At 47.6% G+C, this 25,559-nt stretch overlaps 1 protein-coding gene across 12 annotated transcripts in view; it reads right to left on the minus strand.

The window, feature by feature from the left end:
- Window positions 1-673: 673 nt before the first annotated feature.
- The window catches only part of KIAA0319L (KIAA0319 like), a 129,170-nt gene continuing 104,284 nt past the window's right edge, over window positions 674-25,559 (minus strand). For 4 of the 12 annotated variants that reach the window (XM_009204667.4, XM_009204660.2, XM_009204654.2 and 1 more), the window contains 12 exons: window positions 23,097-23,325; window positions 21,412-21,535; window positions 20,593-20,725; window positions 18,661-18,809; window positions 17,408-17,559; window positions 16,920-17,058; window positions 15,229-15,388; window positions 10,936-11,078; window positions 9,706-9,828; window positions 9,045-9,135; window positions 7,856-7,947; window positions 674-1,948 (listed from right to left, as the gene is read on the minus strand). In XM_009204667.4, coding sequence (XP_009202931.1) covers window positions 1,761-1,948; window positions 7,856-7,947; window positions 9,045-9,135; window positions 9,706-9,828; window positions 10,936-11,078; window positions 15,229-15,388; window positions 16,920-17,058; window positions 17,408-17,559; window positions 18,661-18,809; window positions 20,593-20,725; window positions 21,412-21,535; window positions 23,097-23,325 — 1,723 coding nt within the window. In that variant the 3' untranslated portion in view covers window positions 674-1,760. Of the gene's footprint in view, window positions 1,949-2,170; window positions 2,516-7,855; window positions 7,948-9,044; window positions 9,136-9,705; window positions 9,829-10,935; window positions 11,079-15,228; window positions 15,389-16,919; window positions 17,059-17,407; window positions 17,560-18,660; window positions 18,810-20,592; window positions 20,726-21,411; window positions 21,536-23,096; window positions 23,326-25,559 lie in introns of those variants that run through there. The other 8 variants (XR_002515202.1, XR_002515192.1, XR_002515189.1 and 5 more) reach the window with 8 other exon arrangements.

The following is a 25,559-nucleotide window of genomic DNA, read 5'->3' on the forward strand; positions in this document are numbered from 1 at the left end:
CTCGTGCTGAGGTTGGAGACACTGCTGCAGAGCGAGCAGGCTCTGCCAGGCCTGAGTTCTCCTCTGTCAGCATCTGTGTAGATTAAGTTACTTCATCTCACTATGCCTCAGCTCTCGATCTGTAAAAACAGCCACTGCTGCCCTCCTGCAGCAGGGTTTTGTGCCCAGGGCCTTGGAGGGAGCATGAGCTCAGTGGTGCTTCCCTCTTCCCTGCCTTGGAGTGCTAGGCTGTGCACCAGCCCTCCCAAGCCACATGCCCAGCAAAGTGCTCTCTGAACTAGGTACAGTCAACCCATTGGGAGGCACGTGGCCAACGTCTACTATTTGGGAACCCCAAAGGGAAGATGAGTGGTCAAAATTTCTAAAGCCACAGCCTGGACTTTAGGACATTGTGTCCCCCCAGCTTGCTCACAGGTGGACATGATCATTTTTGTGTTAACAAAAGATATGGGAAGAAGGGACATCAACCCTCCTCCCTTAAAGCCAGCAGGGATACTGGGGTGGTGCACTCGCACCACCAGTGGCAGGCAGGGCCCAGCACCACTGCTTACATGTGCTGATGCCAGGCCTAAAACTTCCTTGCCAGAGCCATGACCTCACAGGGCTGCCCAGGGGGTGGGAGCTGTGCATAGGTCCGAGATGTAGCGTGAAGCAGCACAGCCAGCAGACAGAGTGCACAATTAAATACCATGTTTAATCATCCCACAACGGACAGTAGTGCAGTAGTAGAAATTGTAAGTGTCTCTTTAAAAAGTTGCTCCCTCAAAGTTTCCATTCCCCAATACCCAGATAACCACGGTGGAACAGGGCGAGGGCCAGAGGGACTCAGGAAGTCTTGGTTCCAAGGAGCTGAAAGTCTTTCCAAGTCAAAGTTGCCTTTTGAGCAGCCAAGAGCCCAATGAGTTGATGCATATGCGCTCACTCTAACACGCACACATGCAAGGGACACAGAAAACACACAGATGGAGGGACAGAGAGGGGAGCACGGTGGGGCCATCGCACACACGCGCTGTCATGCCACAACATTCCAGTCCATCTGGGGCTGTCTCCTCTGGGGATAGGGAGTGGTGGCCTGAGCCCCAAAGCAGCAGGTGCCGGTGAGATGGAGAGGGAGGCTGTCTGTCCAGCCTGGCTGCTCTGACAAGGGCCCTGGCAGCAAGAGAGGCCACCCACCATCCCTGACACAGTCAATCCTCCCCTAATCTTGGGCCGGGTGGGAGAAGGGAGTGGGGCTCCAGTGTTAAGGGGGGGCAGATACCATTTCTATGCTACCATCTCAGCATCTGTGGTGAGGGGAGGGGTGCCACTTCCTCTTTGCCCAGCGAAAGGGCGTACTCTACCCTAGAAAAGGAAACACCATGCCCACAGTGCTTGCTTTTGCACTCAGGTGTGCGGGCAGCGCAGCAGGCCCCGCCCTGCAGCACTCCAGGCACAGTGACCTGCCCACCAGGTTGCTGCAGAGGCCAGGAGCTGGCTGGGTCTGCCCTCGGGGGAGGGGAGGAGTTCGCAAAAAAAAGGCCCTGAGGTGAGGATATCTAGGGGCCCACCAGACAGGTTTAAAGAGGAAACCTCTTCATTCACAGCTTTGTTCAGGGGTTCCTGGAGGACGTCTCTGGATTCAAGTTCCAGGGGTTCTGGTTGGGGCTGTCAGGGCGAAATGACCAGCAGAGGCTGGGACAGCAGCTGCGCGCAGACTCGGGAGGTAGGACGACTGGCCAGGCCGTGTGCTGGGCCCTGCCCTGAGGAGACAGACCAGGTGGCTACAGGATCTCCTCCCGCGGGCTCCTGGCCTTCAGAGGGGTCTGCCCGTTGGGTACAGAGCCATTCTGACCATGCAGGAGTTTGCCCTTCTCTCGGTCTGGCCACGTGAAGATGGCGTCGTCGCTGTCCAGCTCTGACTCGGAGTGCATCAGGCTGCTACTTAGCACCAGGCCTTTCTGTTTGATGCCTACAGGGAAAACAAGGAACCCAGCGTCAGAAGACTGGCCTCCAGGCTGGAGCCACCCCTACACCTTACCCCAGCCTGAGGAGCCAAGGAAGAGGGCAAGTCACAGGCTCCTCTCCAGGCTGGGAGGTGCAGATGGAAGGAAGCTTCCCTAGTCCTTCTCCCGGGCCCAACCGGCTGGAACAGTCCACTAAGGGGTGTCACAGAGTATGGATGAGAGCACACCTGGGGTCTCCTGCTGGTTCTTCATCTCCAGTATCCATGAGCTTTGGTTCAGGCCACCTAGTGATATTCTCTTTTCTTTACCTTTCAAATTTGGAATATTTTATCATCTCCCTTTGTGGATGGAGTGACATGGTAGGTAAGAAAGCACAAAGAACTCAGGATCTGGAGAATGAGCTTTTAGCTGTGTCCTAGCTCAGCAGGGTGGCTGAGTCCTGGCACAGCAGGAGTACAGTTGCAGTCCATGGAGACATTTGCTCTGTGGGCTCTTGTCTGCTCTGGCTTCACGGATGCTAGGGTGGCACAGCAGGTGCATGCTTGGAGAGGTCTCCTGCTGGGAGAGCATGACTGAAATGGGGACTCTCAGAAGTAGTCCCAAGCAGCCAAACCCACCAGAACACAAAAAGCAAGAACTGTAGGAAACACCTGGGGCTGAAGAAGACACCTGCGATTCTGCAAGCCATGGTAGTCCCTTCACTACTTATCCCTACAGATGTAGAGACACCACAGACATGAAATGTGGTGGGATAAGAAGAGCTCCAATAGCAAGATGGCTGCCCTCTGGCTGGTGCAAAAACTCCAGAGAAAGCAAACAGCAGGCTGAGACAGTAGGACTAGAAGTGGGAGCTGCCAACAGGTGGCACCCCCTCAGCAGTGTTCTGGGTCCTGGGAATGCCCATGCCCAGGAGCTAACCTCCCCCCTTTCTAAAAAAGGTAACCAGTCTGGTGAGGTGTGTTTGACCCAAGCAGCACCACAATCTCATCATCCAATAACCATTCTCCCTACTCCGGGGAGAATGATCCAGATCTCCCTCCCATATTGAAAGTGTCCTGAGAGGATTCCCAGCCATTCAGCCCTTCCTAGCCACACCTGACTTAAGGCTGGGAGTGCCCTGAGCTCTCCAGGCTGAGGGCATCCAGACCCTGATGTGCCTGTCATTCAGGACCACATGCGCCTGAGTACCTTGCCCATGTGCAGCTGTGCCTGTGCCACGTGCTCTGGGGCTTGGGCAGGGAGCTTCCTCCCCCACGTCAGTGTCAGGGTTACAGTTCTGGGTCTTGACTGCACAGCCACCTCTCCTACTGAGTCTTCGGGCAGCGGAGCAGCAGGGCCACAGAAGAACACTGACAGCCAGGGCATCTCCAGTGTGGTAGGGACAGTGGAAAGGGCCCAGAGAAGGACCCAGGTCCTCCAAAGGCCCTGCCTCGCCCCTTGAAATACCCACCCGTTCACAGCTGCCTCCTTCCCAAAGCCCCTCTGGCTATAGCAGTGAGGACAGGAGCCTAGGTTCAACCTAATATACTTCAATAGAAAGTTTTAGAAAAAAAATCAATAGAATAACAAAAAACAAAAACAAAACAAAACAAAGCCATAGCTGCTGAATGTAAAGGGGGCCTCCTGAGGGGGCAGCCCTACACTTACCCAGGTGGGACTGCTCTCCTTCCTCAGTTACTGCTCATCCTCAGCCTAAGCTCTCTCCCGGCAAACTGTCCATCCAGGCTCCCGCGCACACACATCCTCTTTCCCCGCCACACGCCCACTCAATTTACCCTTCTTCCAGTTAAACTTCTTCAGTTCCATACCTGACACCATATGGTCTTGAATCCCATTCTCCTCGTTGTCCTAGTGACTCGACTCTAGGCTGGACCTGCTAACCCACTGAGCTCAGAACAAGAACCAGTGCTTCTGGCCTGCTCAGACCCACACCGAACCTGAGCGGGCTCTCCCAGCTCCCTTCGGTAGACATTGCCCACAAGAGACCAGCCCTGCTGCCCTCACCTGGTCGCACATTGTTGGTTCTGGTCACCTAGATGCCACTGGAACACCCTGTGGCTCTCCCCTCTCCCTAAGATGTCCGCTGTGCTGAGCTCAGGCTCCCATCCAATCTCGCCTCTGCAGCACAGCCCTTCTCCGGGCCATTACCCCGTGTTTCTCCCCTCCTGCCTCAGACGAGGCATCTGAACTCCATGGCTCCCTTTCTCTCCTCTCTCCCCTTCTCCCTCCTTCCTCCTCAGTCAGGAAGCACCTCTCCAACGCGCCACGCCTCTACCTGCCTTCGACATCACTACCCGCAGATCTGCCCATGAGCCCCTCTCCGAGGAAGAGGAGGCCCTTGCCCTCTGCCTGCCATCCTGCTTCTCTAGCTTTCACTGCTCAGCTTCTAAAAGGATTTTTAAATATTCAGGGCCTTCATCTCCTCACTTCACTTCCTAAATCGCCTGCGCTTCCACTTCCACTGCCACTCCCCACTCTACTGCAGTTCTCTGATGGGCCAGGAGCTCCTCTGGTGCTATCATCGATTCTGATTCTTTGGCCTCTGCAGCAGCAAACACCGATGGCTGTCCCCTAATGAATCCTCTCCTCCCTCCTCGGGCTCCTCAACCCTAGGCCTCTTCTTTTGTCCCTCGACGTTCCCCCATAAGGGATGTGACCCTTTGTGGTGCTGATCCTCGCCAGCAGGTGGGAGATTCCTATTTCTACAGTTCCAGGTCTGACTCTTCTGCTGAGTTCCATTTAATTCATCTTCTCTTACCCAGTCACTGCATCAGAGGTTCTATTCTGTCAACAGCACTATCATTCTCCATCTCTCAGGTTGGAAGTCAGCCCTGACCTTGCCAGGCCTAGCTATAATCCACTGACATCACGCTGTGTGAACCACTGTCAGCTCCTCCTTGGACCAAAAATCTCCTTGCTGGTCTCCCCACTTGTAGCCACTCCCCTTCAATTATTATATGCCGTCACCAGACTGATTTTCCTAAACCAGCACATTCAAGACTCTGCTTCCCAGCATCACCAGGATAAATGTTTAACTCTGCAGGCTGACAGTGAAACTTTCACAATTTGGGACTTGTCAATCTTTCATTCTCATTTCCTCAACTCCACTCATAACTGTCTTGAACCAAACACTTGATCTCCTCCAACATTTCTTCTCCAGTCTCTCCCATCTCAAGGATACCACCACCACCCGACCCACAGGGGCTCAGTGCTGAAGCTATGAGCCATCCTTCCTTTCTCCCTTCTCCCACACCCCTCGGCCAACAGACCACTAACCTCATCAAGTCTCCTCAAAAATGTATCTAGAATCTATCTGCCTCTCAACCCCAAGGACATTCTAACTTCCTTTCAGCCAGCCTTTCCCTCTCCAACCCCTGCATCTGTCAGCCACCGTTTTCTTTTTCTTTTTTTTCTTTTTAGACAGAGTCTCACTTTATTGCCCAGGTTGGAGTGATCTTGGCTCACGGAAACCTCCACACCCCCGGGTTCTAGCGATTCTCCTGCCTTAGCCTCTCGAGTGGCTGGGATTACAGGCGCCCACCACCACGCCCAGCTCACCGTTGTCTTTTAAAATAGAAATCAAGATGGGTGCCATGGCTCACACTTGTAATCCCAGCACTTTGGGAGGCCAAGGCAGGCAGATTACGTAAGCCCAGGAGTTCAAGAACAGCCTAGGCAACATGACGAAATCCCGTCTCTACCAAAAATACAAAAAAAAGCTGGGGATGGTGGCGCACCCTGTGGTCCCAGCTACTTGGGAAGCTGAGGTGGAAGGATCGCCTGAGCCCTGGAGGCCAAGAATGCAGTGGGCCTTGATCGCACCACTGCACTCCTGCCTGGGTGATAAGAGTGAGACTCTGTCTCAAATAATAATAAATGTAAACCAAATCCCACCATTCACCCCCTTAAAAAGCTATCATGGCCCCCCAGTGTGCTCAAGAGGAGCCCTCAGCAGGGCCCCTCCTCATCCATTGAGCCTTGGGTCGCTCACCCCTTACTCCGTGGGAGGGTGAACCTGTCCAGCATGTCACCTTCTTCTACCTCCTCAAATGCTCTCTGCTCCTTCCAGCAGCTGGGTCTGCACCAGTTTTGTTCCTTTGCCTGGAATGCTACTTCCTGCAGCTTTATCTGGCTAGCTCCCACTTATCCAGGTCTCGGCTTAAGTGTTTTTCTTCATAAAGGCCTTTTATGAGCATATTTTATGTATCTGTGAGTTTGCTTAATGTCTGTCTGACATAAGCTACACAAGAGTGGAGTCTGTCCGTTTGATTCACCACAATATAAGCAGTGTCTGGCACAGGGCCTGGCACACAGTGGTCCTGCTCCATACCAACAGATGAATGAGACACAGCCCCTGCCCTCAGGGATTTCACTGATGGGTGGGGAGACAGGCAAACATAACTCATCATGAGGCAGCAAGAGAAATGCTGACCTAGGTATGTGGGAGAAAGGTGAGCACAACCCGAGGAGGTTAAGGGAGGGATAAGAAAGAGCTTTCTAGGGCTGGGTACGGCGGTGCATCCCTGTAGTCCTAGCTGCTTTGGGAGGCTGAAGCAGGAGGACCACCTGAGCCCAGGAGTTGGAGGTTGCAGTGAGCTATGACTATACCACTGCACTCCAGCCTGGGTGACAGAGCAAGACCTTGTCTCCACATTTTAAAAAAAGAAAGAGATTACTGGATGAACCAGCAGAACTTGTTTAGAAAAGAGGGAGATCAGCAAAGAGATTCTAGAAAAACAAACTGATGTAAGCTCACAAAGGCCACATCTACCAGATCAAAAGTTCTAGCTTTTTGTGCTAGAAATAGAAAGTCACTGAAGAATGCCAAGGGGTGAAAAACATGATCAGAGTAACATGATAAAAAACCTCGGCTGCGGCGTGAGGGGTGGGTTTTGCACATTTCACCTCCAGGCCCTCATTCTCAATATTCCTGGGTGAAATACTCCGCCTACCCTCACTGCTCTAGTTTCCTGGGCTCATTTCAAGCCCCACCACCTCCAGCCTCCACCTTGGCAGTGTTGGGGATCGAGCTGCTTGGTGCAGGGTCCAGACTGCTGCGAGCCTGTTCTCTTCTGCTGCTGTGTCTTTTCTCCCTCACTAGACTGAGGGCACAGCCTGTGTCTGATGACTGTCTGTACCCCCACAGCCTCTCCCTAACACAAAGCTTTATGCATGGAAGGTGTTTAAGAAATGCTTTACATAAAAATAGTTCTATTTGCAGAGTGTTTAGGAATCGCTTTATAGAGAGTCGGCTCTCATAAACCAATGATACCTGTCCCATGGCATCCGTGATGAGCGAAACCCTCGCCAGGTGACCCAGCCCAGCCAAGGAAGGCAGCAGAAGAGAACAGGCTCGCAGATTACCTGCCCTAATCTCCCAGTGCCATAGGTCAAAGTCATCTTAGTATTTGTGCAGGGAAAACGCCCTCCTATCTACCCTAAGACACTGACAGAAGCTGTGGACTTGCCAAATAATAAAGATAGGAAGACAGGAGAACAAGGCTGGCTGAAAGGTGGTCAGCTGGCAGACACGGGCCTGGGTCTCATCTCCGCCCATAAAGGACAGACTGGTCAGCAGTAAGAGACAAGTCCAAGGTCCCTGACCCTGACTACCTGGGACAGTTGGGAAAGCGGAACTCCAGGTGGGAAACACGAGGAGAATGCCCAGGCGAAGGAAAACAAGAGGCCCAGCCCCCGCGCCAAGCGGAAGTAGCACGCAAAGTGGGTCCTAGAGACATTCTGCCCTGTGCATCTCAGGGCAAATCTGACCCTCAGTCTTCATCAGGCAAAAGGTAACAAAATGCTTTGCAAGCACAGTGAACTGTTAGTGATACACTCAGGAGGGGCTAGTGACAGCAGCCTTCCACAGGAGAGTGCACAGACCTAGCAGCTCCAGCGCCCAGGGCCTCTACCTGCTCGGGAGGTTGGCTTCAGCTCCAGGCTTTCCTGATCCGTGGCATCCAGGATCTTGTACTTGCTTTTCCTCTTGGGTTTTCCTTTTTGCCTAAAAAACACAACCCCCACCCCTGCTCAGGAAAGAGGTTCTCTGGGAGGATGAGGATGAGAGTCAGATGTGCATGCGGGACCCTGTCTTGGTGGGGCACCTACTGGGAGGGGTGTCCTCTCCTCACTTCTCAGCCAGGAAAGGTGGCAACTGTGATTTGTTCCTCAAATGTTCCTCATCGATTCTGGAGAAGCGCAAGGGAGCTATGCCCACCTTGGTGAGTCCCACAGGGGCAATGAAGGACAGATTGGTTAAAAACATAAAGAAAATAAAATCCTCTGCTTGAAGGGTGTGGGAGGAGAGAGGCATTACACTAACAAAGTTGGTAATGGTGGTTGTCTTAGACTGGTGGGAATTTTTGAACATTTCTTTAGTTCTAAGTTTTAGAAGAGGTTATACTGCAAGTTGAATCTCAGCTCTGTCACTATTAACTGGTCCTCAGACAGTGATGTACCTTTCCTGAGCCTAAGTTTTTTTATCTGTAAAATGGGAAAAGGTTATGTGTATTAAAAACGGTATTACCTATAAAAATATTATGGCACACAGTATACACAGAAATAGTATTATTAATAATGAAAACATAAATGTAACCATTCCATCTTAGAAGACTCAATAGGAAGACTCAAATGAAAAAACACAGGACGCTTGAGCCTGGCTAGCCTAAGTGCATACCTGTGTGGAAACACGCACACTCATGAATCCCAACTAGAAAGGAAGGCAGAATTAAAAACGCGCGGGCTATGCTGGTGAGGCTACGCTGTGGTGCATTAAAGAAAACACACCTTACAGATGTGATCCAGGTCTCTACCCCTGGCCCTCACACTCACCTCCCCACCTTGCCCTGCTCCCGCCCAGCCATGTTTCCCAGGTTCCAGATCACGGCAGTGGCTGCCACTCACTGAAGGAGTGTGCCTCCGCCCTCAGAAGAGTCTCAGGGTGAGGAAAGCTGCCCATGCATGCCTTAGGTGGGTCAGAACTCTCTAACGCTGACTGAGGACCCAGCCCAGTCCTTCCACGTGGAAGGTGCCAAATACCTCTCTGAGGAACGAATGTATGACAAGAAGCCCGAATGAATTTCAAAGGAAAATCCATCTTACCTCTTACAACAACAGATCACAGTCCAAGACAGGATTCCCAAGGCAACAACAATGACAAAGGTAGCAATGATAACATATAACACGCTCCACTCTGCCAAGAAAATCAAAATGGTGAGGGCTGTGGAGGGAGAGGCTGGGAGGGAGGTCTGGGCTGCTCCCAGCTTGGGCAGGTGTGGCTTCACTCTGGAGACAAGAATGCCCCAGGGCTCCCCAGGAAGGTGAGACCTTGGGGTTAAGGGCAGCTGAAGCTTTAAACCTTTTGAAATGTCCCTGCTTTCCAGTCCCTGCTCCACGCAAGCCCTGAGACCCTGCAGCAGTGGTGCAGGCTGAAAAGAGCTTTAAGAGGGAAACGAGGGCTTCCATTAGGCTACAGCATGGAGGCACTCCAAAAGACAGGAGGCTTTTCAGCTAGTGGGATTTAGGCTGTAACTGGCATTTGATCTGAGTTAAGCCTGGTCCTTCTTACACGACTGCTTCAGGGCTTTCCTCTAACCTTGAGCAAGTGTGGAGGAAGGAAGTAAAAGTCCTCTGCAAACAGAAAATACACAAAGTTCTTCTCCTTGCCTGCTCATCTGCTTCAGAAACACCAACACCCACCCACTCAGCGAAGAACCACATTCAGTGCCAAACAGGCTGGCACTGTGCCACATAGAAAACTCACCACAGTTGCTGTCTCCATCCCTCAGCTGCACCTTGATGAAATTCTCCATCCAAAAAGGGTCACAGATACAGCGTTTGGTGAACGAGTCACAGTGGCCATGGTCAGAACAGTTCAGCTGACATGCTGAGAGTGGCAGCAAAGGGAAAAAAGTCAACAAGAGTCAGCCAGGGGTGACAAGCAGCACCTAGAGCCTATGAGAGCACCAAAGCACCCCAGATTAATGCTGTGTGGTGAAATGTCCTCGAGACCCACCTTGGGCATGGTGCCTGCCTTTCTCATCTCGACTGGACAGAACTAGAGCAGTCAGGAGGGCCACTACAAAGACACTTCCAGTCTGTTTTCACTTGTTGTTTGTCTATATCAGCAATTCTTAATCTTTTATGTCCCACACATCCCCTTCTCAGAATTGCAAAAATAAAATACATATAGTACTTCAAAGGAAAGCAATAATTATATTAAACATATTTTTGAAATATTTAAGAAGACAGGTGGGGCATGGTAGCTCATGCCTATAATCCCAGCACTTTGGGAGGCTGAGGCGGGCAGATCACTTGAGGTCAGGAGTTCGAGACCAACCTGGGCAATATGGTGAAACCCCGTCTCTTTAAAAATTAGCTGGGCGTGGTGGCGTATGCCTGTAATCCCAGCTATTTGGGAGGCTGAGGCAGGAAATCACTTGAACCTAGGAGGCGGAGGTTGCAGTGAGCTGAGATTGCACCACTGCCCTGCAGCCTGGGTGACAGAGCAAGACTCCGTCTCAAAATAAACAAATAAATAAGCATTAAATAACAAGAGCTAGAAGTGGGTTTAAACACTATCATAATTTCAAAGTAGTGATAAGTAAAAATGACATCATGTAACGTGATAGGAAATTATTTGTGATTTCTGTTGCCTCAAAGCCACAGGTTCTGTTGATACTACTGTAGTTTATTGCCTACATTTATCATTAAAGGAAACAGTGAGTTTCAGTCAGAGGTTAGTGAAAACAAAGATGTAATTTTTCCCCACTCAAGCTCACAGCCTTCTGAACGCGATCTCAGGGGTCCATGGGCCCCAAGTTACAAATCCCCAGTGATGAATCAGGACTCTTTCATGATAATGGTAGTGCAAGAAAACGATTATCTCCATCTTCCCAGAGAAAAGGAGACGAAGGCCAAGGACAGAAAGGACCAACAGGTGAGCTGCAGGCACTGGGTAGGCTCTTGCTCCCAACTTCCCAGAATTACTCACTGACAGTGTTGATTTCCAGGGCTCTGAATATCAAAAAGTCTGCCTTTTGCTTCCGCAGCTCACTCTTGAGCATCGCTGCCACCTCATGGCCTTTGAAGATCTGGTGGGGAGGCTCGTTTTGAACAAAAAATACCATTTTGGTGCTGCAGAGACATGCAACAGTACTAATGAGCTGAAGCGATCCACACCTGCAGCAACAGCTACCATTTACTAAGTACCTTCTGTTTGCGACAGACACTGTGCTAAGTATTACATGCATTCTGTCACTACAAGCCAGTGGGAAAGGTGTTATCAGGGTCATCTCCATTTTACAGAGAACAACACTGGGGCTCTGTAAGAGGGGTTAAGTAACTTGCCCAAGGTCACACAGTTGATTATGGCAGAGCCGGATCCCAATCCTGTTATGTCTGACTACAAAGTCTGTTCTTTTTTAAATGCCCTAAGCTGCCCCAGCTAACAAAAGAACCCATTCTTCCAGCAAGACCTATACCCTCCATCTAACTGGAGGATGAGACAAATGGGGATCTGGTATAGCTACATCCCTGCTGTCTGCCTTTTTCCAGCTAAGACTGCTGGGTTTGTGACTGGTTTACTTGAAAGACAAACCACAATGCTTTGTTAATGTAAATTGTTGGACAGCATCAAAGCTTATCCATAGGTCACAACATAGCCAAAACAATTACGATGACAACTATGAAATTATACTACTCCATGCCCAGAATCTGTTTGCTGACTGTCAATGTCTAAGATAGGCCACATGTGAACTCACATCTGGGTAGTACCAAGGCTGTTCTATGCTTTAGCCTTAATTTTTAGTAGCCTGCCTCTTGAGCTCCATGTGAGTTTTACAATTAGAACCTTCTAAATCAGTGGGTCACACTGGTTTACAGGTGTGACCAAGATATTGATCCCCTCAGCATGCAGTGTGGCTGGGTGGGACCTGGGCATCCTTGAGGCCCTGGACCAGTTGCTTCCAGTACAAGCAGCCTTCTCTGTTTATCCCAAGATGCCCTATAAATGGTATCATTTTCTAGGCATGCATGACATAAAAGTCTGAGAAGTGCTGCCGCAGACTTTCTAAAAGCTTGCTGCACAGTGGTATTAACAATGGGGCATTATCAATTCTGGAAACAAACAAACAAAAAAACCTTTGCCAGAAAGGATGTGTGGTTCATTGCCCATTATCTTCTCCCAGTTAACTAATTCATGCTTACAGTTTCAATTTCGGTCTATATATCAATAACCCTCAGATCTTTATCTCTTTTCCCCACATCTCTCCTGAGTGACCAGTCTATATCTGTAAATACTTGTGTGAATATCTACCCTAGAGCTTCAACAGATGCCTCAAATTCAACAAGTCTCAAAATCAACTCCTAACCATTAAACACTATGTGTTAGGGACTATACAAACATTAACTTATTTAATCCTCATAACAATCCTATAAATAGGTACTAGTATTTTCACAGATAGTAAAACAGGTTCAGAGAGGCGAAGTAACTTTCCCACTGTCACAGAGCTAACACTAGTGGGGCAGGGGTCAGAAGCTGGGTCTAATATAAGGGCCATATTCTTTCCCACTGTAAAATACTATTTTCTTCCGATCACATGTTCTTCCTGAATTCCTTAACTAAGTCAGTCCAGTCCAAGCCAGAAGCTCAGCGAAACCCAGAAGCTTCTCTCTTGTTCATGCCCCATATGCAGTGCTGGTGAATCTGAGCAACCCTGTCAACAGTGCTCTTACCAGCACTCTTGCTAACATCTTTCCACTGCTTGCCAGCCAATTCCCACCAACTTGGATCAATCAAGCAGCCATGTGCCCTGTTCCTACTCCCAGGCTGCTGAGTATACTCATCCCTAATCATGCTGTCTCTGACCTAGTGAGCCCTGACTGTAGATTAAATTCACCTGGGGTGCTTTTCCATTCCAGGTACCCAGGCCCCACTCCAGACCATCATCTGAACTATCATCTCTGGGGCTAAGGCTTGGGCAGGGTTATGTTCAGACAACCTCCATAAGATTCTACTGTGTGGCTGGAGTTGGGAACCACTGCTCTCACCTCATGTTTCCAACTCGGCTGGTCCCCCAGATCTGCCTCCATTTATTACCCATCTCCTATCTCCATTATCTCCTTTTCATCTCGGTCTACACAAATGCTCACAAATTTCCTATTTTAAAAAGACGTTCATGTTCCACAAGGACTACAACGAAAAAAATTTTTTTAAAAGATATTCTTTCAATCCTACCGCCCATATTATTTTCAGCACCAACTTCCTCAAAAAGGTGTTATACTGACCATCTCTGTATCCTCTAACCATGAAATCTGTCCTCTGCCCCCAACATCCAAGTAAAACGCTCTCACTATAGTTGTGCTGATTTACTAATCACAAACCCATAGGCCTATTTTGTGTTCTCACCACACCTCCACCCCTGTAGCATCAGAATCCTTTCGGAGCACCGCTTCTGCCAGATCACCCCTTAACTTCCAGCAGACCACTCTCATTCGGTTTTCCTCCCACCTAATTGCTGTTTCTTAGTTTCTTTTGCTACCTCTTCTTTCTCCGCCTCCTCCTTAATAATGATGCCCTTCAGAGTTGTGTCCTCATCCATCTTAGATCTCTCCTAGTGAGACTCACCCCTTCTCGTGGCTTTGGCTCCTGCCTGTATGCAGTAACTCCTATCTCGGGCTCTTCCTTCCACAAGTTCCAGCCTTTACTTGTGGCTAGCTGACGGAACATCTCCTGACGCAGCCCGTAAGACACCCCAAATTCAATCATCCAAACTGGTTCCACCTGCTTCCCAATCTGACCTGAACCATCTATCCAGACATCCAAACCAAAAGCCTCACATTGATATCTCACTCACCTTCATTCCTAAAGGGCCAAGTCCTGTTGAATTACCACTGAATTTCTTTTAATTTCTTCTCCTCTTCTTCTACTATCTTAATTCAGGTTTTATTACCTTTTTACTGGACTAGTCCAGAAGCTTCCTGATTGGTCTCCCAGCCTTTGATCTCTCCCTGTTTTAGTCTAGCTTCCACACTACTGATCTTTCTTTTTTTTTTTTTTTTTGAGACGGAGTCTCGCTCTGTCGCCCAGGCTGGAGTGCAGTGGCCGGATCTCAGCTCACTGCAAGCTCCGCCTCCCGGGTTCACGCCATTCTCCTGCCTCAGCCTCCCGAGTAGCTGGGACTACAGGCGCCCGCCACCTTGCCCGGCTAGTTTTTTGTATTTTTTTTAGTAGAGACGGGGTTTCACCGTGTCAGCCAGGATGGTCTCGATCTCCTGACCTCGTGATCCGCCCGTCTCGGCCTCCCAAAGTGCTGGGATTACAGGCTTGAGCCACCGCGCCCGGCCCACACTACTGATCTTTCTTTAAAAAAAAATCAAATTATGGAATTTCCTTGCTTTTAAAAACAAAACAAAAACTTCACACACATAAAACAAACCAGCTTGGATCTGCCTACCCAAACTATTAAAACTAAAATCCTCAGCTTGCATATAACTGTTCTCAGTCTCCACTGCCAGTCTTGTCTTCTACCACATCCTGGGGCCACTAAGCTTGAACCAAGTGACTTCTTCTGGAAGAAACTGTACACTTTCATACCATAGGGCCATTGCTCAATGCTGTTCCCCTGTTCTGAATCTCCTCCCCATCCTCCCACACCTGGTCAATACAAGTTTCCTTTTCCTTTTTTTTTTTTTTTTTCTTGAGACAGTCTCACTCTGTCTTCCAGACTGGTGTACAGTGGTGTGACCAGAGCTCACTGCAGCCTCAAACTCCTGGGCTCAGGTAATTCTTCTGCCTCAGCTTCCCAAATAGCTTGGACTACAGGCTCACCACACTGCACCTGGCTAATTTTTAAATCTTCTGTAGAAGTGGGGTCTCGTTATATTGCCCAGGTTCTTTGAAGCTTTCCTCCTTCTAGAAAAATCTTTGGATTACCCCTGCCCCAACTCTCCTAGAAGAATTCATTGTCCTTGCCACAGTGTTCCACAGTGCCACTTGTTGTATCAAACCCACTCTGTACTAATGTTCCATATTTACTAATCTCCTCTCTTAGACTGTGGTTGTCAAAATAGTGGACCTCCTACACCCTGGAGCCCTGCTGAAGTGTCTAGTACAGCACATGTCATCTGCACCAGAAGACAGAAGTCTATTGAAGAAAAGGCATCATGAATGTTTCTGGTCAGAAAGCCCACCCTTCTCTATCTAGCCACACTATTTCTCAGCTCATTCAAGAAGTCCGGGGTCCCCTGGTCTTTCCTTTGCTCCCCCCATTCATTGCCCAGCTACCTCTGCTCCGTGTACGGCTGAATCTTTTGCACAATGATGTCGGAATCCAGCACCCCCAGGAGGACCCCAATCTGGCGGAGGAACATCCCCTTCAGCCTCTCAGTTAGCTGACTGACGTTGACATCCAAGATGATCTCCACCAGGTTGTTTTTCCTGGGATCTGGAAAGCATGTGGATCAGTCATGGCTTTAGAAGTAGGAGAGTAAACACAGACCTGCCACTGTGCATTTGCTTTGGCACAGGAGAGAAAGGAGTGAGAGCATTCAGATGTCCTTCAGATGGAAAGGGACAATAGTGAATTCCTGATCGGGCAATCTGGGGCTGGCTTAGAAAGCTTCTAAAGCACTCCTGGTCTCTATACCATCCTGAGAATTCCCACACATGTGCTGGGGACAAGGCTGAAGCAGTGATGCAGTGAGGGGTGGAGAGTAATGATGGAAGTGGGGAAGAGAGAAACACTTAAACATTTGTTTTAAAAGGCTCTGTGCAACTGGCGGTGCTGAGCAATCCAGGCCAAGTGGGGGTATCAAGCAATCTCTCCTGACTCACATCTGATTTTCAGTGCCTCGCTGTATTTTTTGCACAACAATGGGAGGAAAAGTGTCCATCTCAACAATCTCCTCAATAATGGGAATGCATCTGTCCCTCCAGGTTTAAATACAGTTAACAAAAGAAAATCCAGTCAGCCAAGACACAAGGATTTCCTTAGAGCCACATCACAGCTGCACTATCTTTGTATAACTCTAAAACGGTGAGGCTATCATGTTTTACTTTTGAATATGTCCTAAAGATGTTCTACATTTGGAATTTCAAACTGATTGTTTGGAATGCCTTATTTACATACTTGAATGCACCACTTGTCTGTTCTGATGTATAATTTGCATAATTAGTAGACTATCTGTGATCTGACTTCAAACACAGAAGAGATTTCAGTGTCTCAGCTACTGTCCTTCCTAGAGGCAGGACAAGGACTGCAAGACCTCCCAAGATCCCTTCCTGTCTAAAACATCCATATATGAGGTTGGCCTAGATAATAAAGAGTAGGTTTAAAGTTAACATCATTTCATCAGAAGCTCTGGAATTTATAAAGCTCTATCCCACCTCCACACTCAGTGCCTCCCTATCACCAAATTAACCTCAAAGCAAAACAAAAACAAGGTTCTATTTAAGAAGAAAATTTTTATTTCTGCAAAGCTGAAAAATGTAAAGAGCACTATTACTTTACCTTCCCTGGATTGTCACATAAGGCCTGAGGCTCAACTTATAAAAATAAATTGTTTTCTGCATCTGGATGCTGATGAGACATCATGACTCAAGCTATTCCCATGCTCAGATTCCCAAGCACCCTGAGCCCTCTCTCATCAGTCACGAGGAGAGGAGAAAGTGCTGGACTAGGAGCACAAAGGCCTGGCTCTGACACAACTGCTGTGTGACACTGAGCAAGTCCTTCCCTCTCTGAGTTTGCTTCTCCATCTGAGATGAATAGGGGGAGGTCTGTATTTCTGCATGGGTGGGAGGTATTGTTGGAACAGACGGTCTCTATGGATTTTTCAGCTTGGGGTTTCTAGATTATTTTTAAAGCCGGACATGCCATCTGGCTCTGTCCATGATGGGGGAAGGGGGTCTCAGGATAGAGGCCTTGATTGCCTGATTCAGTAATTCTACTCAGCCTCATCACTAAATGAACTCACCAGGTTTCACCTCCACAGTGGTCCGGTCTGTGTCACTCTCACCCTTTGCATCGGTCACTTTCAGGTGAAACGTGTAGGTCCCCTCGACCAGGTTCGAAAGAAAAAGGATAGGGTGATGGTCAGAATGATTTAACACCTCCTGTAGGGTTGAACAACATGGCTATGTTACAGAACAAAATGCCATTCCTTTCCCGGAGTCAGTTGCTGCTTTCCCCATAACTAGGCCCTTCAGGGCTGAACTGTTTCAACCTTGGGCAGTTCCTGATCTGGAACAGCATTGCAGCCTACAGCTGCTAGGATCAGGGGAGGGAAACCCATTCTGTGCTATACTAGCTTACAGAATGACCCTAAGCAAGTCACTTAACCTCCCTGGATTTCAGAGAACAATCTGGGTTTGATATAAGGGGCCACTTGATTAAAGCATATACTAGAATGCGTGGCTCCTCTTCCCCACTCCTGTGTAGCTCTCCAGCTCCTTGCGCACTTACCCCTGCTGCTGGGCTCCCCTCATCTCGAGTCCAGAGGTAGCTGACTATTCCCTTGTCATCTGAAGACTTAGAGCCATCCAGCTCTGCTGTGCTCGTGGGTAAGGTAATCACCACATTCCCAGTTATCTTGGCTATAGGTGGTTTGTTTATTTCTAATCAAAGAGAAATCATTGAAATAATGTGACATTCTGGAAAAGAAGAAATGTTTCTTCATGATGCTTATGGGGAAATTAAAACATCAAGAGTGTCTTAACTGGAGAACCTTTTTAAGTGCCTGTCCCTGCCACCAACCAACAATGTAGATGAAAGCTACCAGCACTGCAGTCCTGAGGTTCCAGTCCTACCCAGAGAAATGTTCTCCTAACACTGTACAACAGAGGGGGCGAATGTGCTTTCCTCCTGTGTTCTCCCAGCAGCCTTTCCAAATGGAATCCATTTCTCTGCTTTGGAGGTATGCCATGATCAGAAATAATGGCCCAAACTGGCTTAAAACCTTGGAGTTTACGTTTCACCTAGTTGATCTTGCAAATTCTCCTTCACAATATCTTAAAATGTTATTCTCTGAATATCTTTTTGGACCCCTTCCTTGGAACTTCACAGGAGAAAACAAAGAGCTACCTCTCTTATGTGGAGCCCCAAATGAAGCTTTGTATATTCAGATGTCTATGCAATATTTACTCAGCTTGATATCTTGTGTCTGGAGGTCTGCATATCTGATGGTTTTTCCTGCTATCAACTTAGGGCCCTCTTCCACAGCCCTCACTGGTCACCGTGCCTGTAAACTAGAGCAAGGCCTCTGGCTGGCCTCAGTTCAAAGGCTCAGGGCAAGCATAGTGAGCTGCAGCGCAGCCGTCATTCTCAGGCCTGACAGTAGGTGTCACTGTAGCTAACAGGAGTCACGGCCGAGGTCTCAGCAATGCAGGGGCAAAATAAAAATGCAAAGAATAGAACCCTTAATTCTTTCCCTATTCAACTGAGAAAGAAAGTAAGGAGGGAAGGAGGAGGATTGAAAAGAAAGTAAGGGGAGGGGAGGGAAGGGAAGATATAAGCAGGAGGAGGGAGGGAAGTTAAAATTCACCTTACAGTCCAATTAAAGGCTGTTTTAGAAAAGAAAATAACAGGTGCCCTCACCCCAACCCTCTTCCCCACCTCTTGCTGTCTCTAATCAATTTCTGCACCCAAACATGACAGGACAAATTCTTCAGCTATCTGACCCAAAGAGGCTGCTACACAAACTGGAGGCAGAGAGGTACCTTCTTTGACAATGACATTCACAGAGCTCTGGCTCTGCAGGTTCCTCTCATCTTTGACAGTCAAGGTGAACACATATGTCCCCACTTGCAGCCCAGTGACAGTGGCAACACTGCTGTTAGCATTCTCGAGCTGCACCCCATCAGGTCCCCTGCAAAAAGAAACCAGAGGGTAGAGTCGTACCTGTCTGCTGCTGTCCCGTCCCTAACTTAGCAAGAAGAGACAATGACTGCCTCAGCAAAGACACGAACTGTTGTTATTCAGACCTTGACAAGACATGTTTAAAATATTTCCATTGGACAAAGTATCATTTGGCCTCAAAATGCAGGCTGCCTGCTGGTCAGAAAATTCAAATAGCTTTCAAACACCTCTAGCCTTATCCTTTATATGAACTTCTAGAACACTTGAACTCTTTACCGTTCTAGTTTGTAAAAGGAAGAAAGTTCTCTGAGTAAGTCTCTGATCAAAAGAATGATTTAAGAGTGATGTTTTTAAAAAGCATTTCTGGCCCAGCAGTTGGTTTGGCTCTTGCCAGCAAGGAAGAAAAATACATTTCTTAATCACTGCCCAAATCCCTCCTGATGAAAAGTCAAGGAAAGGAAATGGGGCAAGACTGCAGAGGAACTCTCAGGACAAAACCATCTTGTTCATAGCAACTCTATAAGCAAAGTTCCCTCCAGCTCCTGGACAAGGGCCATCAAGCACCCAGGACACCCCATATCCCTTCTTCCCCCTTGTCACCTCAAAGAGTTGCCTGCAGCAGCCAAGGGAGCTCTGTGCCAACATTGAGGCTGTACACAGCCAGAGAGCCCTCTGCTCAAGGATCAAAATGCCCCAGAGCTTTCTTGAAAACTACAGGACAGCCAGAGAGATCTGCAGACATCCAGGATTTACTTTGTTTTGCCTTTTAAAGTTACAGCCTCTGATCCTGGTAGCTCCCCCTGAAGCACAGTGTCCTTCAAGAAGCTATGCTAAGCATTATCTCTGCTGTAAACACTAATAAAACTCAGCTAAAAGGTCTATCAGCCATATCTTCAATAAACAATTATAATTAAAAACACCCTGGGCTGGGTAAGATTATGTTCTACAAAAGATAAAAACAAGAGCTGAGGGAAATAATTTCTAGATTCCAACTCAGCAATATAAAAAGCAAGTCATTTGTATAGTCAAATTAAAGCTCTTTTCCACCCATCTCCAATACCTTTGTCAAACAAACAAATAAACAAACAAACAAACAAATAGACACAAAACCAAAAAACCCAGGCTGTCCTATGGTTGCTACCTTTGGAAACAGAGAATACTTTTAACTCTTAGAATATTTTGCTACTTGTGGGATCCTGCATATAATTTCAATTGCATTAGTTATGGTTTAATGGAGCTGAAAGAAACTATAGGAACTAAGAATGGTTCAGTTAGGTAATTTCAATGTAATTAGAATTATTTTGATTACTGCCTTTGGCCTCTGGTTAATTTAATTGGTAAATGGTGTCTTCAAGAAAACAATAACAGAGTAATGCTTTCATTTTATAGATGTATTTTCAATTTCTCTTAATAGCTGTTCTGCCCCATCCCCCGTGCCAGCCTTACCCAGTTAATTCTGAGCAACAGTATTTTTCTGCTCCATTACCCCTTCCATCCTGCCTCTCAAGTGTAATTAAACTCTGCATTTTAGCAGATGGATTGTACCTGCAAAAGCACCAGGATCACACAGTACTACCTGGAGACTAGCTGATGGCAAGCATTCTTTTTTTCTTACAAAAATTATTTATAATATCATTTTCTTGGAGTTGAAGTTTAGAATTGCAAACATTTCTTCCTCAGTCACCCCACTGGATAAGCCAATAAGAGCAACTCAACTCATAATAGCAAATAAAACCTTGCTCTTCCAAGGTCCAGAGGCTTTGCAAAAATAAGGATTTTGTGTCAATACTCACTGTGTTTTTTCCCAGAGATAAGAGATAATTTTCTGATCATCTGAGCTCTTGCTGCCATCCAGGGTTGTGCTATCCACAGGAAGGGTCAGCTCTTTATCTGGGCCTGCATCTGCCTGAGGAGGCTTGTTGTTTTCTGGAAGACAAAGAGTTAGAGGTCAAAAGCAGCCAGTCCAGGTGGGAAAAGAGAGGAACCAATTGGGACATATGTTCTGGAAGCCATGGACTCTGCCTCTCAGGCCACAGAACTGTCAGATACTGTGGGAGATGTGGTTACCGTAGGGAGCACACAATAAAGAATATAAGACTGAAACGAATCAAGCAATTCTGACAGAAACATAGTAGAACATAATGAAGTTATAACGCCATACTAAATTTGAACTCTAATGCTAAGGGAGTTCAAATGAAAGGATTTGAGTGACAAGACAGGACTGTCCTGAGGAAGTGAGTTTTAAGCAGGCCCTCAGAGGATGTAGTATTGGGTTTTGGTGCAAAAGTAATTGCCATTGAAAGGAATGGCAAAAACCGCAATTACTTTTGCACCAACCATAGGATTTGGGATGGCATAAACTCTATCTCCTAGGTCTCCTTGAAGGTACCAACAACTAGCCAAGGAAAGGGCACAAGCTGAGGCTGGGAACTATCCTTCATCTCTAGCTATGAAGAAAGCACAAGGGGAAGAGAAACTAGAAGTCACTAGAGGCTCTATGGATCGGTGCCTTCTGCTTCTATCCTCATACACCTCAGAACCCAACCCTGTTTTCTCCCAAGATTAAATGGACCAACCAATAGAAGAGCCTGAACCACAAGGCTGGAGCTTACCAGGCTGCACAATAACAGTCACTTGAGCAGTGGCCTGCTGTCCTATTGTGTCAGTCACTGTGAGTTGGTAAGTGTAGTCTCCTTCTTGCATTGCAGAGAGCTGTAAGGCTGGTGTTCTAACACCCTACAAATACAAATACAGAAGTGGAAAAGTAGACTCCCAGAATCACAACATCACACAATAATTCCTACTCTGGTAAAAATGATTCAGTTTTCTAAACCTAAGACCTAAGATGGTACTGGGCTGTTACGTCCCAGTTCAGCACATGAGTGAATGTGGAGTCAGATATCATGAGGCACCTTGCTAAGGGTTTCCCTCTTCAAGGAAACAACCCTCTCTGACACAGCAGCAGTTTCAAATAAAGCCAGAACTCTCATCAGAGAGGTGAGTATCGGGAAATGTGCAGAGATTACCAAGGCCAGTCTCTGCGACTCAAACCAGAAAGAATACTGTGAACATATAATAAATGACCCAGATTTTAAAACACTGTTTAAAAAGATCCTCTTCCTACTGAGGCTGCACAGTGCTCCTGACAAAGCTGTCTCAGTGAAACACGGCAGCAGCTCAAGATGCTATAGAACACCATACTGTCTCCTTCAGGTCTGTACAGGTTCTGCAACAACCTAACACAACATTTAGACAAAAGCCAGGCAAAACGGAGGCTTTAAGTGAGGTCTTCAATCTAGAAATATAGAATCTTGAGTATCGGGACATTATAAATAATTTTGGGCAAACTTCCAATGCAGGAACTTCCTGTGGAGCAGTGGGCAAAAACTAGTAGCCCACGGGCTGAATCCAGCTTGCAAACATTTTATTTGGCCTGTAGTGTCTTTCATGTTGGAAATTTTCACATGAAGGTCTCAATTTCTTCCTTCTCTTGAAAAGCTGGGCTATCAAGCAATGTTGGGACCATCCCTCCATGTGGCAACAACCAGCTGGACCTGAAGAGCAGATGACTCCTTTAGTCAGGGCTTAAGCTCTCCAGTTCAGCACAGCCACCATCCAGTTTTCTTTCTTCATGTTACCTGCCTGGTGACAGATCTAGTCTCTCTTCTTAAGCATCTATAGAGGAAAATACTCACCATCTAGTCAATCTACTCTAACTTGTTACAGAGCTCACTAAGATTTACACCCTTGTAGCTTCTAAATAGTTTGAAGATGACTACTCTCTGGAGTCATCCAGAACAACTAACATTTCTCAGCGTTTTCCTCTAATACTAAACATTTAAGATAAAAATCTTTTTTTTTTTTTTTTTTTTTTTTTTTTGAGATGGAGTCTTGCTCTGTCACCCAGGCTGGAGTGCAATGGCATGATCTCGGCTCACTGCAACCTCCGCCTCCTAGGTTCAAGGGATTCTCCTGCCTCAGCCTCCCAAGTAGCTGGGATTACAGGCGCACGCCACCACGCCCAGCTAACTTTTTGTATCTTTAGTAGAGACAGGGTTTCACAATGTTGGCCAGGCTGGTCTTGAACTCCTGACCTCATGATCCGCCCGCCTCAGCTTCCCACAGTACTGGGATTACAGGCGTGAGCCACCACACCCAGCCAAGATAAAGATTTTTGCCATCACAATAATCAAAGGCCCCTAAAGCTTTCTCAGTTTGTTTGGCAGTTTCTAAAAATGCAGTCCAGCAGCTCTACTTCTCTTGGGCAAGAAAAAAAATAGGAACCATCCCCTCCTACCTGCATCTCCACCACTTTCCCTTTGCTGCTTGGGCTGAGTGACCACTCATAGCTGGTGATGCCATGATCATCAGTGCTCTGGTTCCCAAAGAGGGTGATGGAGTTTTGGGGCAGGGTGATCACTTGGTTGGGGCCTGCGTTGGCCACAGGGGGGTAATCCACAGCTTTGTTCACTGTCAGGTTTGCAGTAGTAGAGTTGGTAGCTCCATCAGAGTCTACTACAGTCAAGCTATCAGGGCAGAGAGAGGAGTGTGATCAGGGATGGATTTAAGGAAAGAGGAATACACATTAGAAGACTGAAAATTAAGGCTAAGAAATACCAATGTGGCAAGGTTACCTATTCTTACTCATTCCTATTGGAAAAGCAGAAAGTACTACTAGACGCTAACACTGACTGAAGTTTTATGATGTGCTAGGCACTGTTCCAAGTTCTTTATATCTCATTAAATCCTCACAACAACTCTATAAAGTATTATCCTCATTTTACTCCTCACATACATGAGGAGAAAGGCAGAGAGGCCAGGTACGTTGGCACACACCTTTAATCCCAGCATTTTGGGAGGCCAAGGCATGAGGATCACCTGAGGTTGGGAGTTTGAGACCAGCCTGGCCAACATGGTGAAACTCCATCTCTATTAAAAATACAAAAATTAGCCAGGCATGGTGGTACAGGCCTGTAATCCAGCTATTTGGGAGGCTGAGGCAGGAGAATTGCTTGAACCCGGGAGGCAGATGTTGCAGTGAGCTGTGATTGCATCACTGCATTCCAGCCTGGGCGACAGAGGGAAACTTGATACAAAAAATAGAAGGAAGGAAGGAAGGAAGGAAGGAAGGAAGGAAGGAAGGAAGGAAGGAAGGAAGGAAGGAGGGAAGAAGGAAGAAGGGAAGGAGGAAGGAGGGAAGGGGAAGGAGGGAAGGGGGGAAGGAGGGAAGGGAAGGGAAGGAGGGAAGGAAGGAGGGAAGGAAGGAGGGAAGGAGGGAAGGAGGGAAGGAGGGAGGGAAGGAAGAGGGAAGGAGGGAGGGAAGGAAGGAGGGAAGGAAGGAGAGAAAGAGGGAAGGAGGGAGGGAGGAAGAGAAAGCAGTGGAATCAGGTTCTGAATCCAGGCAATATGTCTCCAGTCCCATTTTGTTCTACTGCTGCCTGCATGCATCTATGTCCTGAGACCTTTATAAGCATTGTCTGATATGGCCCTCATAACAACCATATAGAGTAGGCATCACTAATGCCACTTTTATAAGAGGCTTAGAGAGGCTAAGTAACCCACCCAAGGGCTATATAGTGAGCCAAGATACAAGCCCAGTTCTCTGATTCCAAAGCTCAGAAGCCAAATCTTAAGAAGAGGTAATTCTTGGTCCCTATTTCCTACACTATGTAGCGCAAGCTCTGTCTGTGGCAGGCTGTTTTCCCATCATCCTGTTCCAGCTGTGTACGTATCACAAGGATGGACATCCTAGGCAGACAGCCTGCGGGACGAACCAGGAGGGCTGGCTCCAGTAAGGCAGGAGCTTGAAATGAAAATGAATTCTCCTACGCAACAGTCCCACAATTTGTGCCAGTGAGACACAGGATTTGCAAAACGAAAAAAAAAAATGCTCATTTATAAGAGCAGGCTTTTACCTAAATAATGCCTTCCAGCTGAACAGCCTAAAGCTTCTCATGCCACCTCAAAATGTGAGCATAAGCAAGCAAGGAGGTTTGGGATCTTTCCATTTTGCTGACAGAAAGAGGAAAAGCGTAGAAAAGACATATAGTTTGTTTAAATCTCAACACCAGCCACAGACAGGGCCAGACACCATTGAGGTTTTATCCTGCAGTCTCACCTTTTACCTATGATGTGAAGGGGATTTTTGGTATTACAGCCTTTAGGAAAAAAGCACAAAAACCTCAGACACACAAACATGCACCAATCAGCAGATATCTGAAAAAGAAACATTTACAGAAGTTTTGCCTCTTTTCCTAGTTTCTCTGTTGTTTTCACAGGTTTGGGGGTTTTTGGTTTTTGGTTTTTGGTTTTTTTTTTTGAGATGGAGTCTTGCTCTGTCGCCCAGGCTGGAGTGCAGGGGCGCGATCTCAGCTCACTGCAAGCTCCGCCTCCCGGGTTCACGCCATTCTCCTGCTTCAACCTCCCGAGTAGCTGGGACTACAGGCATCTGCCACCATGCCCAGCCAATTTTTTTGTATTTTTAGTAGAGACGGGGTTTCACCGTGTTAGCCAGGCTGGTCTCAATCTCCTGACTTTGTGATCGGCCCGCCTCGGCCTCCCAAAGTGCTGGGATTACAGGCGTGAGCCACTGCACCCGGCCTATTTTTTGTTTTTAACATACGCCATTCGTCTCCTATGTCAAGACAAAAGCACCTTATAGACAGATAGCAAAATGGCAGCTGCCCATTTTCTCTTTCACCTCAAACAGTTCCTGGCTTGCCTGCAAAGATCCTGAAACCAAACAGCAGCTGACTACAGG

The sequence above is a fragment of the Papio anubis genome, chromosome 1, assembly GCF_008728515.1.
Source record: "Papio anubis isolate 15944 chromosome 1, Panubis1.0, whole genome shotgun sequence".
In the NCBI taxonomy this organism is placed as follows: Eukaryota; Metazoa; Chordata; class Mammalia; order Primates; family Cercopithecidae; genus Papio; species Papio anubis.